At 45.2% G+C, this 15,412-nt stretch overlaps 1 protein-coding gene across 1 annotated transcript in view; it reads right to left on the bottom strand.

Moving 5' to 3' along the window:
* Positions 1 to 445: 445 nt before the first annotated feature.
* Positions 446 to 15,412, bottom strand: part of LOC138786612 (uncharacterized) — a 324,608-nt gene continuing 309,641 nt past the window's right edge. The window contains exons 9-17 of the mRNA XM_069963593.1: positions 12,998 to 13,079; positions 12,652 to 12,736; positions 12,019 to 12,471; positions 11,309 to 11,460; positions 9,358 to 10,805; positions 8,935 to 8,974; positions 4,186 to 4,510; positions 3,980 to 4,041; positions 446 to 2,707 (exon numbers count right to left, since the gene is read on the bottom strand). Coding sequence (XP_069819694.1) covers positions 1,484 to 2,707; positions 3,980 to 4,041; positions 4,186 to 4,510; positions 8,935 to 8,974; positions 9,358 to 10,805; positions 11,309 to 11,460; positions 12,019 to 12,471; positions 12,652 to 12,736; positions 12,998 to 13,079 — 3,871 coding nt within the window. The 3' untranslated portion in view covers positions 446 to 1,483. The remainder of the gene's footprint in view (positions 2,708 to 3,979; positions 4,042 to 4,185; positions 4,511 to 8,934; positions 8,975 to 9,357; positions 10,806 to 11,308; positions 11,461 to 12,018; positions 12,472 to 12,651; positions 12,737 to 12,997; positions 13,080 to 15,412) is intronic.

Genomic DNA, 15,412 nt, shown 5'->3' with positions numbered 1-15,412 from the left:
TGCGGGGGTCTCCCGGCTCCAGAGATGGTGGAGATCGGGGTCACTCTGTGTCGCCTTCGGTTGTTTGTCCTTGAGAAAGTGATGTGATATCTTGATACGTGTTGGGATATGAATAGAACCTAGTGAAGAATATACTGAACCAGTTATTGATTCGGGAATCCCAGTATTTCTCTCCAGCGTTCCAGAACTCCCCTCCTGAGTGTAACCTCCGCGCTTCCTTCTATAATGATACTTACTTACGGTTTCATCTGATGTCACCTTCGCTCTCCATTGTTTGGTATTTCGGAGCTCGGGGAAGTGGGAGATCACCCCGGGAGGATGGCAGCGAGCCGGGCAGAGGTCTCTTTGGACGTGTTACATTGAGGAGCGACGAAATCCTCACCTCTCACCAAGTGTAATTTACCATTTCTAAAGACTAGTTCACACAGAAGACGTTATCGCTCCCAAACTTTTATTTTTTATTTTTTTTTAGCATCGCACCACATGCAGATATAGACAGACTACGCTGCATTTTTCACATTTTCCCTATAGACTAATACAGAGGGGATAATACGCCATTTCTATATACAATATTGGTGATTTTTGGAGTGTTTTTCCCCAATTCTTTAACAGAATTTCTGGCATTATTCCAGTTCCGGTGGACTGATCGCTCATTGGATGTGTCTTTAATTGAAAAGTCCTTTGAATTTAATATTAAAGACGGTGAAAAAAAAAAACTGTGTGTGAACAACTAAAAAATAACATCCTTTCTTTGCAAAAGACATCTGCAAATTTAAAAGAAAAAAAGCAGACACCTTTTCTCTTATTTTTACTTTTGAACATAGCCGTTATCTGCAACTCTGTAGCTTCTTTGTAATGCAGAAGTTGCAGATAAGGACTTGTTTACATCAGCCGTCTCAGAAGGGAGGGGGGGAGGAGGGGGAGATGGAGAGAATAGCTCACACACAAATTTTTGTGTCTTCAGCAGAAAGCAGCAGCTCAGAACTAGGGGAAGGAGACAATAGATAATAATAAGTATGAAAGGAATTGTTAGTCTCACCATGGGCAGAGGGGAGTCTGATTATAACTCTATGGGGTACACAGGGAGCTGCTGTCAGTAAGTGCAGTGAGTACAGTTACTAATACTATACACAGAACTATTCTACTAGACATGAGCGAATTTACAGAAGGAATGAAGGGAATCACTTTGTTCCTATCTGACATCTGCTCATCAGGCTGCAATCTTTTATGTCTGCTCCGCTCCGTGCCGCTCCTCCCCGAGTGCTGGGAAAAGATGGATCCAGTCCTATGAAAGTGGGAGAAGTTCCCCAGGACTGGATCCATCTTTTCAAGCAGACTTTAAAGCCGGCAGTCTGATGAGCAGAATACAGATAGGAAAGAAGCCATTCCCTTCATCCCTACTGCAATTCACTCATCTCTATTTTTAACTATAAAATGCAGATTTTCATTCATCATCCGTTAGAATTCTTTATATTCATTAACCTCATTGTGAAGAGGAAAATGGCTTCTCCCTTTTGTGAGTTCTTTGATGGATCACAAGATGTGGTTTCGAATTAAAACATTTTCCACAATCTGAACATAAAATTGGCTTCTCCCCTGTGTGAGTTTTTTTATGGTAAAGAAGAGTTGATTTCTGAGCAAAACACCTCCCACATTCCGAACATAAAAACGGCTTCTCCCCTGTGTGAGTTCTCTGATGCGTAATAAGATCTGATTTCTGAATAAAACATTTCCCACATTCCAAACATGAGAATGGCCTCTCCCCTGTGTGAAATCTCTGATGCTTAACAAGAACTGATCTATCAGTAAAACATTTCCCACATTCCGAACATGAAAATGGCCTCTCCCCTGTGTGAGTTCTCCGATGCAAAACAAGAGCTGATTTATGTTTAAAATATTTTCCACATTCTGAACATGAAAATGGCTTCTCATTTACGTGAGATATTTGATGTGGCTTCTCCCCTGTGTGAGTTCTTTGATGGGTAACAAGACTTGATTTCCAAGTAAAACATTTTCCACATTCTGAACATGAAAATGGCTTCTCTCCTGTGTGAATTCTTTGATGGTCAACAAGCTTTGATCTCTGAGTAAAATATTTTCCACATTCTGAACATAAAAATGGCATTTTACCTGTATGAATTCTTTGATGGTCAACAAGCTTTGATCTCTGAGTAAAACATTTGCCACATTCTGAACATGAAAATGGCTTCTCCCCTGTGTGAGTTCTCTGATGCTTCCCAAGATCTGATTTCTGAGTAAAACATTTCCCACATTCCAAACATGAAAACGGCTTCTCCCCTGTGTGAATTCTCTGATGTCTAACAAGAGCTGATCTCTGAGTAAAACATTTCCCACAATCTGAACATGACAATGCCTTCTCCACTGTAAGATATGTTTTTTGAGTAAAACATTTTTCATGTTGTAAAGATGGAAACTGAGACTTTCCTGTATTTGCTCTTTGATGTCCATCGTCTTCTCTGTAAATGTCAGCTTGCTGTGATGGAGCAGAAGATGGGACTTGTATAACAGGATGAGATGAGAGATCTTTGCTGTGAGGGGCTGAGGGTGTATCTGGGATAGTGGACGGCTCCTCATATGTATCTTGTGTGATATGATCCTCTGAGGAGATCTGATGTCCCCCTGAGCTCCTGGTAGAATCATCTGCAAAGGAGAAAACACCATTTCTCTTATTTCCCAGTAATAGAAGCTTAAACATATTGCAGACATGGAAAGTTACTCTTTTTTATGTAACATAATAAGAATGATCAAATGCAATGACGTCCCCGACCCAGCCGGCCTCTGGCTACATACGTCCTTGGTAATTGGTCAGAGCCTTCCACACAGCTTCCGTCACAGCGACTCCCCGGTCCAGGGCCTATACTGTCAGTGTGGAGGAGGTTTCTCCCCAACACAGAACACACTGACTACTATTGGCCGAGCAAAGCACATAGCATGTGACTGCTGCATCCTATCACAACCAGTAAGACGAGCATGCGCTGTTGTAAGTATATCCCTGAGTGTCTCCGCTCTGTATCTGTTATCTTCACTTTGCTCACAAGCGCAGAGAGTATGTACATAGCAGAGACACCGGGGGGCACAATGAATCCAGCAGCATCGCTAGGACAATTTAGAAAGTGTTTGCAAAGAGTAGAGAGTATGTATGGGCCACAATAGTATTCTTTTTGTATCTCCCCCTCTGCCCCCTGCATGAGCTCTCAGCGATCTGATGTCTATGAAGAATAGAATCCCCTCCAGGGATCCAGGGGGACACAGGGCACTGGAGGGACACTGAGCATCCCCCTGCCATCATCCTCTCCAGCAGCCACAGCCCGCACAGCATAGGGAGGGTTGTGACATCACCATGTTATCCAGGAAGTGACATCACCATGTTATCCAGGAAGTGAAGCCTTGATGTAGTAGTAAGTGCAGGGAAAAAAGCACTTTATAAGCATTTCCCGTAATAAGTGTATATTGGTGATTTGTATAATTTTTGGGGGGGCAATACAATACTTTAATAAAAACTATCGCCGGACTTGTCTTTTTCCCTCCAGCTGTCCACAACAAACGGGGGAGAGTGAGACACCAAGTGGAGACATTGCAGAAAGTCAGCCATCTGGGAGTGTGACACCTCCCAGATTGAGTCACCTATAGACAGGTGGTATACAAGATGTGGTGGCTCAGCTGTACTGGGACACTACATTACCTAAAGCCTGGAGGTCGCCCAACAAAGGGGAGAGAGTAGAGAGAAGGTTCCTGATGATAAGAAGTACATCCTCTGCTAATGCAGCCATGGTAATATCACAGAGTATGGTGGTGACTGTGCGGAGGGTGTTACAGGGTGTATGTGGTATAGTAAGAGACAGAGAGAGGGATTAGAGAGAAGGGGGAACAGGCTTATGTTGTTCCTGTGAAAGTATTAAGTCTGTTAATCTGGAGTTTCCCAACAGGTACACTGTACGATGTGAACAATCACTATAACCTGAACCTTCTCGTTCTTACCAGCATGAGACTGATAGTGATATATTGTCCGCTGGGACTGTGCTGTATATTAGAATTTAGGCTGAATGATTATATAGCTGGAAAACTGACAGGACACAGAGCTTATAATATTCCACACAGAATAGTTACAGCCGGTGACTGAGGAGAATGTGTGACTGTTCTCTGCATTTAGTGGTCACTACTCACCTGGGCGGTTACCTGTAGTGATGTCCTCCTTATACTGCTCATCACTGCCGTCATCTGTCTCTTCTTCTGCCTCTTCTTTTACCCTTATGTCGGTAGCATTACAACAGTTCAGATCATTTCCTTTTCTAACTTCCTCCTTATACTGCTCATCACCGCTTACGTATGTCTCATCTTCTTCTTTCATCATCATATTTGTAACATTAATAGAAATCAGATCCTTCCATGTAGTAATGTCCTCCTTATACTGCTCATAACTGCTGTCATCTGTCTCTTCTTCTTCTTTTACAGTCATATCTGTAGCATTGATCACAATAAGATCTTCCCCCTTATTCATAAGATGTGAGAGAAATATTGTAGAAGTCATCAGACAGTAGGAGAAGTCAGGTGGGATGTACAGATCATAGGGAACATCTCCATCTACCTGATCCTGATCCTGTGGGAGAAGAGGACGGGGACATCTCTCTGGTGCTGTTCTCTTACTGGATCTGACTGGAGGGAACACATACAGAGACTGAATTCATTCTTTCCATCCAGATAATACAGAGAGGAGGTGTGTATATAGTCCTGTCTATTACCTGCTGATGGGAGGGGCTGCTGATCCTCCAGCATCACATCCTTGTACTGATCCTTGTGTCCTTCTACATACTCCCACTCCTCCATGGAGAAATAGACCGCCACGTCCTGACACCTTATAGGAACCTGACACACACAATGGTCACACAGTCATCCCCCCCACCCCTCCAGTGGTGTTACTGTATAATGTCCCAGCATTCCCAGCAGCCACAGTCTCACCTCTCCACTCAGCAGCTCCACCATCTTGTTGGTGACTTCTAGGATCTTCTCTTCCTCCATTTCCTCATGTATCAGGGGCCCCGGGATTGGGCTCAGGGTTCTTCCCCATCCTTCACACCCAGGGGCCCCACAGCGCCCACTAGAGGACTTCTTCACTACTGTGTAATCCTGTGTATGGAGAGACACATTACTATCACTCCATCCATTCCCAGAATCCCTCACCTCTCCAGTCCTATCCATCTGTTACTCCATAGATAAGAATGATGTCATGATGACATCACTCCCAGAATCCCTCACCTCTCCAGTCCTATCCATCTGTTATTCCATAGATAAGAATGATGTCATGATGACATCACTCCCAGAATCCCTCACCTCTCCAGTCCTATCCATCTGTTATTCCATAGATAAGAATGATGTCATGATGACATCACTCCCAGAATCCCTCACCTCCCCAGTCCTATCCATCTGTTATTCCATAGATAAGAATGAGGTCATGATGACATCACTCCCAGAATCCCTCACCTCTCCAGTCCTATCCATCTGTTATTCCATAGATAAGAATGATGTCATGATGACATCACTCCCAGAATCCCTCACCTCCCCAGTAAGCAGGAAGAGTATGTGTAGGGTGAGGGTTATTATCCTCTCGGCCATCTTGTCTCTGTCTCTCTCCATGGTTGATGGGTCGGTCTCTTATATAGAAGATATCAGCAGAGGATCCTGGAGTGTTGGGAGATGAATAGAGAGAAGATGAGACAATATAAACACAACTCATCAGAAACCAGCAAAAAAGTAAAAGTTCTGGCTCCAGTAATGTATTAATATAGGGTAGAAAACTACTACCCAGTCCTGTAGGGGTTAATCCTCCCGCTGTCCCCCAGCTCCTTCCCTCCGCCTGCAGAGCTGTACAGGAGCCGTGTGCTTACAGGACCTGCCATGATGTCACAGTCATGTGATCAGTCACGTGGAGAAGGAGTCACATGATCAGGAGCTGCTGCTCAGTGTATGCAGGACTCTGCTGTGCTGGATGAGCTGAAGTGATGTGTATGCAGCAGAGCTGTGTGTGTGTGATGTGTGTGGAGCAGAGCTATGTGTGTGGAGCAGAGCTGTGTATGTGTGTGGAGCAGAGCTGTGTATGTGTGTGATGTGTGTGGAGCAGAGCTGTGTACAGATGTAGCCTGTGTTAACTTTATCACAATGATGCATTTAACTCTGACTTCTAATTGACTTAACCCCCAGACGACCTAGGGCGTAACTGTACGCCCTGGGTGTTTCTCCCGCTATGAAGCGCGCTCCGGAGCGGAGCGCGCTTCATAGCAGGTGGGGGCCGGCTGCAATCAGCAGCCGGGACCTCACCGGCAATGACACGCTGCAGCGATCGCGCTGCCGCGTGTCATTAACTCCTTAAACGCCGCGGCGTTTAAGTGTAAGTGACAGGGGGAGTCCCCTGTCACTTACCGATCGGGACCCCCGCAGTGTGACTGCGGGGGTCCCGATCCGTAAAACGGACCGCCGGAGGTCTCTCACCTGCCTCCGCGCGGTCCGATCGGCGATCTGCTACACTGAGCCTGCACAGGCAGGCTCAATGAGCAGATCGCCGATAACACTGATTAATGCTATGCCTATGGAATAGCATTCATCAGTGTAGAAATCAAAGTAATGTATGTAAAAGTCCCCCAAAGGGACTTCAAATGTGTAAAAAAAAAAGTTCAAAACACTAACACACTACCCCAAATCCCCTCCCCCAATAAAAGTCTAAATCACCCCCCTTTCCCATTATATAAATAAAACATATAAAAATGAATAAATAGATAAACATATAATATACCGTAGCGTGCGTAATTGTCCGATCTATTAAAATATAACAAGCGTCATTGTGATCGGTAAACGGCGTACACAAAAAGAGGGAAAAAAGTGCGCGATTACCGATTTTATGTTACATTATATATAAAAAAAATTAATAAAAAGTGATCAAAACGTCCGATCTTCACAAATATGGTATTAATAAAAACTAGAGATCATGGCGGAAAAAATGACACCCCATACAGCCCCATAGGTGAAAAAATAAAACCGTTATAAGCGTCACAATAGTCCCATTTTATTTATAATTAATTGCCAAAAAAAAGGATTTCATTAAAAAAAAAAATATAACATTAGAGAATCTGTGTAAACCTGCATATGGTTGTGTTCAGACTGACCTGTAGAATAATTGTATCATGTCGCTTTTACCATATAGTGCATTACGTAGACACAGGAACCCCCCAAACGTTACCATATTGCATTCTTTTTTGCGATTTCACCAATTTATATCTTCATAAATAATATATTTGGGATTCCATCATACATGTTATGGTAAAATGAAAGACGCCATTACACAGTACAACTATTCCTGTAACAAACAAGCACTTACATGGCCCTGTAGATAGAAAACTGAGAGTGCTAGAGCTCTTAGAAGGGGCGGAGGGAAAAACGAAAACACTAAGATCAAAATTTGCGCGGTCCACTGGGTCATTTTGGGCCTGGTCCTCAAAGGGTTAAAGAAGCAGTTCAGGTTTTTTTTTCGGCCCCCCGGGTAGCCGCTGTCATGTATACTTACAGAAGATGATCAGTGTCCCGCTCCCGTCGGTCAGTTCTCGTTCAAATTGGGCGTGCTAACGTCCGCCGGCGCTGTGACTCCTCTTCTCGGCCTTGTAATTTGAACGCCGGAAGTCACGCGCTTCCATAGCGAATGCATGGAAGCGAGTGACTTCCGGCGTATAATCACTGGTCAGAGAAGAGGACTCGCAGCAGCCGGCGGACGTGAGCGCGCCCGATTTGAACGGCACCGCGGGACGGGAACTGACCGACGGTAACGGGGGACCGATCATCTTCTATAAGTATACACGACAGCAGCTACCCGGGGGGCCGAAAAAAAAAAGTGAACTGCTTCTTTAAAGTGTACCTGTCGTTATAACTTTCAAACTCTAAATCAACAGTAGATGTGATATAAAGCAAGCTTTTAATAAACATTCATTATTTTTTATTGTTGTTATTATGCTGTAAAACAAAGCTGTACTTACCAGAAATCCAGGTCCTGTCTCCTTAAGGCTGCTATATAACAGCTATACTTACTGTATCCAGGTCCAATCTCCTGAAGGCAGCTATATAACAACTATACTTACTGTATCCAGGTCTAGTCTCCTGAAGGCAGCTATATAACAGCTATACTTACTATATCCAGGTCCAGTCTCCTGAAGGCAGCTATATAACAGCTATACTTACTATAGCCAGGTCCTGTCTCCCGAAGGCAGCTATATACCAGCTATACTTACTGTATCCAGGTCCAGTCTCTTGAAGGCAGCTATATAACAGCTATACTTACTGTATCCAGGTCCATTCTCCTGAAGGCTGCTATATAACAGCTATACTGTATCCAGGTCCAGTCTCCTGAAGGCAGCTATATAACAGCTATACTTCCTGTATCCAGGTCCAGTCTCCTGAAGGCTGCTATATAACAGCTATACTTCCTGTATCCAGGTCCAGTCTCCGGAAGGCAGCTATATAACAGCTATACTTACTGTATCCAGGTCCAGTCTCCTGAAGGCAGCTATATAACAGCTATACTTCCTGTATCCAGGTCCAGTCTCCTGAAGGCAGCTATATAACAGCTATACTTACTGTATCCAGGACCAGTCTCCTGAAGGCAGCTATACAACAGCTATACTTCCTGTATCCAGGTCCAGTCTCCTGAAGGCTGCTATATAACAGCTATACTTACTGTATCCAGGTCCAGTCTCCTGAAAGCAGCTATATAACAGCTATACTTACTGTATCCAGGTCCAGTCTCCTGAAGGCAGCTATATAACAGCTATACTTACTGTATCCAGGTCCAGTCTCCTGAAGGCAGCTATATAACAGCTATACTTACTGTATCCAGGTCCAGCCACCTGAAGGCTGCTATATAACAGCTATACTTACTGTATCCAGGTCCAGTCTCCTGAAGGCAGCTATATAACAGCTATCACGGAAAGGAAGAGAGTGGATCGCACCGCCCTCGCAATCTCCGGCAACCGGATTCACAGGTGAGAGTCCAGCAAGATATCTCCAATATGGCCACAGTATATGGGGTGCTCCGTATGGAAAGTAGGGTGATGTACAAACAAAAGAGAATAAAGATACGTGCACTCACCAATGTAGTGTGCCGCTGGAGTACTTTAATGGAGGTTACATCCACATATGCAGGGAGGGGGGAGTGGAGGCAGGTGTCTGTTCAGTGGTAGACAACAATTGTTTCACGTGTTCCCACGCTTCTTCCGGTCTACGGAATGACGCCATGCCACTAAGGAGGTGCTTAAATACATAATAGTGCAGGTGATACAAACAGATTAAAAATAATGTTACACAAATGGCGCAAACTCGTTGCGCTCATTTAACCCTAAAGGACCGAGGGCATTTAGCTTGGAGATCCATAGGGTCTCTTTGCGCAATAGGTTGAGATGGCGGTCTCCGCCTCCTAAGACTTGGTTAACTCTTTCCAATCCGCAAAACTTGAGACATCTCGTATTCCCTTGGTGGACTTGGCGTATGTGATCAATCAGTCTGGGCACGCCTTTCCCTGATCGAACAGAGTAGCAATGCTCTTTATATCGGGTAGCTAGAGCTCGTTTGGTCTTGCCTACGTAAAACCGCCCGCAGTCGCAAATGATGGCATAAACCACAAATGTGGTTTTGCAGGTGATCAAGTTGCTGACTCGGCATTCTACACCATTTAAATTAATGAAAGCTACATTGAGCAATTGCGGACAGTATAAACAATTCCCACATCTCTTGTTTCCATTAGGTATGGAGGCACTAAGCCAGGACTCCTTCCTTTGCTTCAAAGGAGGTGGCTTGATTGCTTCCGCGACTGTTCTGTTCTTACGGTGGGCTATGATGGGCCTGATTGTAGTGCTCTCTTGTAAATCTGCATCTTGTGCCAAGATGCCCCAGTGTCTATGGATAATTTGGCGTAGAGTATCGTTCATAGGAGAGTTAGTGAAAATGAAAGAGAAGCGATCGGATTTCTTATCCTGTTTATTTCTGTTTCCCCTTAGCAGATCGCATCTCCTAGTGCTGCGGGCTCTCTGAAGGGCTACATCTATTAATTTCTCTGGATAAGCTCTTTCGAGCAATCTACCTTTTAGTTCATGGGCCTGTCGCTCAAAACCATTCTCGTCGCTATTAACCTTTCTGACCCTCAGCATTTGGCTGTAGGGTATAGCGTCCCTGGTATGGGCAGGGTGTGAACTATGGTAGTGCAAGAGGGAGTTACACGAATTTGGTTTCCTATAGATGGAGGTAGAGATCACCTCATTGTGTATCTCCACCAAGACATCCAGGAATTCCAAACGTGTCCCTCCAAATACACTCGTAAAGGCCATATTGACGTGATTAGTGTTATTCAAATAGTGTACAAAGTTGGAGAAATCATCTTCCGTGCCCTCCCAGATGATAAAAATATCATCGACGTACCTAAAGTACGTTTTGATGAACTTAATGAAGGGGTTGGCTGCGGAAAAAACCAGGTCACTCTCAAAAAATGCCAGAAACAAATTAGCGTATGTGCAAGATACTGGTGTCCCCATTGCCGTCCCGACGTTCTGGGTGTACCATTGGTCCCCAAATGTGAAGCAGTTATTGGTCAGTATGAATGTGAGGGCATCAGTAATGAAGGCGATGTATTCGGGGGGCTGCCCGGCCTGCCAGAGGAAACGACCGACAGCCTCCACACCCGCATCATGTGGGATGCGGGTGTAGAGGCTCTCGACGTCCACCGACACGAGGGAGCAACCAGGGGTGAGGCAGACATCCTGGAGTGCAAGCAAGAAGTCACCTGTATCTTTAAGATACGATGGGACTGCTGTGAGTAGTGGTCTGAGAGCCCAATCTAGAAAATGGGATAGGCTTTCAGTGACGGATGCAACTGCTGAGACTATGGGCCTACCGGGAGGGGGATGTCTATTCTTGTGCATCTTGGGTAGGCAGTACCACTTTGGGGCCCTAGGGTGGTCGGGGAGCAACTTCTCTGCGGTTTTGCTATCAATAGCTCCTGTCGACACATGCACCCGAAGCAAAGATCTTAATTTATCCTTGATTTTATTAGTTGGGTCACCCTTGAGTGTACTGTAGACTGTCCCATCTGACAGTTGTCTTTTCGCCTCCTCTTGATACATAGCGGTGCTCATAATGACAGTGGCTCCCCCTTTGTCCGCTCTGCATACTGTCAAATCTGGTCTTTTTTCAGCCAGGTTACAGCTCTTTGTTCCCTGATGGTGAGATTATTTCTGGCTTCCGGGTATACCAGTGCTCTCACATCCTTAAGAACGGCTTGCGTGAATTTATCAATAGCTCCACCTGGTGCTACAGGTGGGCAAAAGGTGGATTTCTTCCCTTTGGTGAACGGTGTGTCTATCATGCAGGTGGTATCCGGGTGGTCATCCATATTGGCCAACATGTTGATGCCACCTGCATGATAGACACACCGTTCACCAAAGGGAAGAAATCCACCTTTTGCCCACCTGTAGCACCAGGTGGAGCTATTGATAAATTCACGCAAGCCGTTCTTAAGGATGTGAGAGCACTGGTATACCCGGAAGCCAGAAATAATCTCACCATCAGGGAACAAAGAGCTGTAACCTGGCTGAAAAAAAGACCAGATTTGACAGTATGCAGAGCGGACAAAGGGGGAGCCACTGTCATTATGAGCACCGCTATGTATCAAGAGGAGGCGAAAAGACAACTGTCAGATGGGACAGTCTACAGTACACTCAAGGGTGACCCAACTAATAAAATCAAGGATAAATTAAGATCTTTGCTTCGGGTGCATGTGTCGACAGGAGCTATTGATAGCAAAACCGCAGAGAAGTTGCTCCCCGACCACCCTAGGGCCCCAAAGTGGTACTGCCTACCCAAGATGCACAAGAATAGACATCCCCCTCCCGGTAGGCCCATAGTCTCAGCAGTTGCATCCGTCACTGAAAGCCTATCCCATTTTCTAGATTGGGCTCTCAGACCACTACTCACAGCAGTCCCATCGTATCTTAAAGATACAGGTGACTTCTTGCTTGCACTCCAGGATGTCTGCCTCACCCCTGGTTGCTCCCTCGTGTCGGTGGACGTCGAGAGCCTCTACACCCGCATCCCACATGATGCGGGTGTGGAGGCTGTCGGTCGTTTCCTCCGGCAGGCCGGGCAGCCCCCCGAATACATCGCCTTCATTACTGATGCCCTCACATTCATACTGACCAATAACTGCTTCACATTTGGGGACCAATGGTACACCCAGAACGTCGGGACGGCAATGGGGACACCAGTATCTTGCACATACGCTAATTTGTTTCTGGCATTTTTTGAGAGTGACCTGGTTTTTTCCGCAGCCAACCCCTTCATTAAGTTCATCAAAACGTACTTTAGGTACGTCGATGATATTTTTATCATCTGGGAGGGCACGGAAGATGATTTCTCCAACTTTGTACACTATTTGAATAACACTAATCACGTCAATATGGCCTTTACGAGTGTATTTGGAGGGACACGTTTGGAATTCCTGGATGTCTTGGTGGAGATACACAATGAGGTGATCTCTACCTCCATCTATAGGAAACCAAATTCGTGTAACTCCCTCTTGCACTACCATAGTTCACACCCTGCCCATACCAGGGACGCTATACCCTACAGCCAAATGCTGAGGGTCAGAAAGGTTAATAGCGACGAGAATGGTTTTGAGCGACAGGCCCATGAACTAAAAGGTAGATTGCTCGAAAGAGCTTATCCAGAGAAATTAATAGATGTAGCCCTTCAGAGAGCCCGCAGCACTAGGAGATGCGATCTGCTAAGGGGAAACAGAAATAAACAGGATAAGAAATCCGATCGCTTCTCTTTCATTTTCACTAACTCTCCTATGAACGATACTCTACGCCAAATTATCCATAGACACTGGGGCATCTTGGCACAAGATGCAGATTTACAAGAGAGCACTACAATCAGGCCCATCATAGCCCACCGTAAGAACAGAACAGTCGCGGAAGCAATCAAGCCACCTCCTTTGAAGCAAAGGAAGGAGTCCTGGCTTAGTGCCTCCATACCTAATGGAAACAAGAGATGTGGGAATTGTTTATACTGTCCGCAATTGCTCAATGTAGCTTTCATTAATTTAAATGGTGTAGAATGCCGAGTCAGCAACTTGATCACCTGCAAAACCACATTTGTGGTTTATGCCATCATTTGCGACTGCGGGCGGTTTTACGTAGGCAAGACCAAACGAGCTCTAGCTACCCGATATAAAGAGCATTGCTACTCTGTTCGATCAGGGAAAGGCGTGCCCAGACTGATTGATCACATACGCCAAGTCCACCAAGGGAATACGAGATGTCTCAAGTTTTGCGGATTGGAAAGAGTTAACCAAGTCTTAGGAGGCGGAGACCGCCATCTCAACCTATTGCGCAAAGAGACCCTATGGATCTCCAAGCTAAATGCCCTCGGTCCTTTAGGGTTAAATGAGCGCAACGAGTTTGCGCCATTTGTGTAACATTATTTTTAATCTGTTTGTATCACCTGCACTATTATGTATTTAAGCACCTCCTTAGTGGCATGGCGTCATTCCGTAGACCGGAAGAAGCGTGGGAACACGTGAAACAATTGTTGTCTACCACTGAACAGACACCTGCCTCCACTCCCCACTCCCTGCATATGTGGATGTAACCTCCATTAAAGTACTCCAGCGGCACACTACATTGGTGAGTGCACGTATCTTTATTCTCTTTTGTTTGTATATAACAGCTATACTTACTGTATCCAGGTCCAGTCTCCTGAAGGCTGCTATATAACAGCTATACTTACTGTATCCAGGTCCAGTCTCCTGAAGGCAGCTATATAACAGCTATACTTCCTGTATCCAGGTCCAGTCTCCTGAAGGCTGCTATATAACAGCTATACTTACTGTATCCAGGTCCAGTCTCCTGAAGGCAGCTATATAACAGCTATACTTACTGTATCCAGGTCCAGTCTCCTGAAGGCAGCTATATAACAGCTATACTTACTGTATCCAGGTCCAGCCACCTGAAGGCTGCTATATAACAGCTATACTTCCTGTATCCAGGTCCAGTCTCCTGAAGGCAGCTATATAACAGCTATACTTCCTGTATCCAGGTCCAGTCAACTGAAGGCTGCTATATAACAGCTATACTTCCTGTATCCAGGTCCAGTCTCCTGAAGGCAGCTATATAACAGCTATACTTCCTGTATCCAGGTCCAGTCTCCTGAAGGCTGCTATATAACAGCTATACTTACTGTATCCAGGTCCAGTCTCCTGAAGGCAGCTATATAACAGCTATACTTACTGTATCCAGGTCCAGTCTCCTGAAGGCAGCTATATAACAGCTATACTTACTGTATCCAGGTCCAGTCTCCTGAAGGCAGCTATATAACAGCTATACTTACTGTATCCAGGTCCAGCCACCTGAAGGCTGCTATATAACAGCTATACTTACTGTATCCAGGTCCAGTTTCCTGAAGGCTGCTATATAACAACTATACTTACTGTATCCAGGTCCAGTCTCCTGAAGGCTGCTATATAACAACTATACTTACTGTATCCATGTACAGTCTCCTGAAGGCAGCTATATAACAGCTATACTTCCTGTATCCAGGTCCAGTCTCCTGAAGGCAGCTATATAACAGCTATACTTCCTGTATCCAGGTCCAGTCTCCTGAAGGCAGCTATATAACAGCTATACTTACTGTATCCAGGTCCAGCCACCTGAAGGCTGCTATATAACAGCTATACTTACTGTATCCAGGTCCAGTCTCCTGAAGGCAGCTATATAGCAGCTATACTTCCTGTATCCAGGTCCAGTCTCCTGAAGGCTGCTATATAACAGCTATACTTCCTGTATCCAGGTCCAGTCTCCTGAAGGCAGCTATATAACAGCTATACTTCCTGTATCCAGGTCCAGTCTCCTGAGGCAGCTATATAACAGCTATACTTCCTGTATCCAGGTCCAGTCTCCTGAAGGCAGCTATATAACAGCTATACTTACTGTATCCAGGTCCAGTCTCCTGAAGGCAGCTATATAACAGCTATACTTACTGTATCCAGGTCCAGTCTCCTTAAGGCTGCTATATAACAGCTATACTTATTGTATCCAGGTCCAGTCTCCTTAAGGCTGCTATATAACAGCTATATTTCCTGTATCCAGGTCCAGTCTCCTGAAGGCAGCTATATAACAGCTATACTTCCTGTATCCAGGTCCAGTCTCCTGAAGGCTGCTATATAACAGCTATACTTACTGTATCCAGGTCCAGTCTCCTGAAGGCAGCTATATAACAGCTATACTTACTGTATCCAGGTCCAGTCTCCTGAAGGCAGCTATATAACAGCTATACTTACTGTATCCAGGTCCAGTCTCCTGAAGGCAGC

The sequence above is a fragment of the Dendropsophus ebraccatus genome, chromosome 3 (assembly GCF_027789765.1).
Source record: "Dendropsophus ebraccatus isolate aDenEbr1 chromosome 3, aDenEbr1.pat, whole genome shotgun sequence".
Taxonomy (NCBI): domain Eukaryota; kingdom Metazoa; phylum Chordata; class Amphibia; order Anura; family Hylidae; genus Dendropsophus; species Dendropsophus ebraccatus.
The sequence above is the reverse complement of the archived record's forward strand: the minus strand, read 5'-3'. Positions and strand labels throughout refer to the sequence as shown.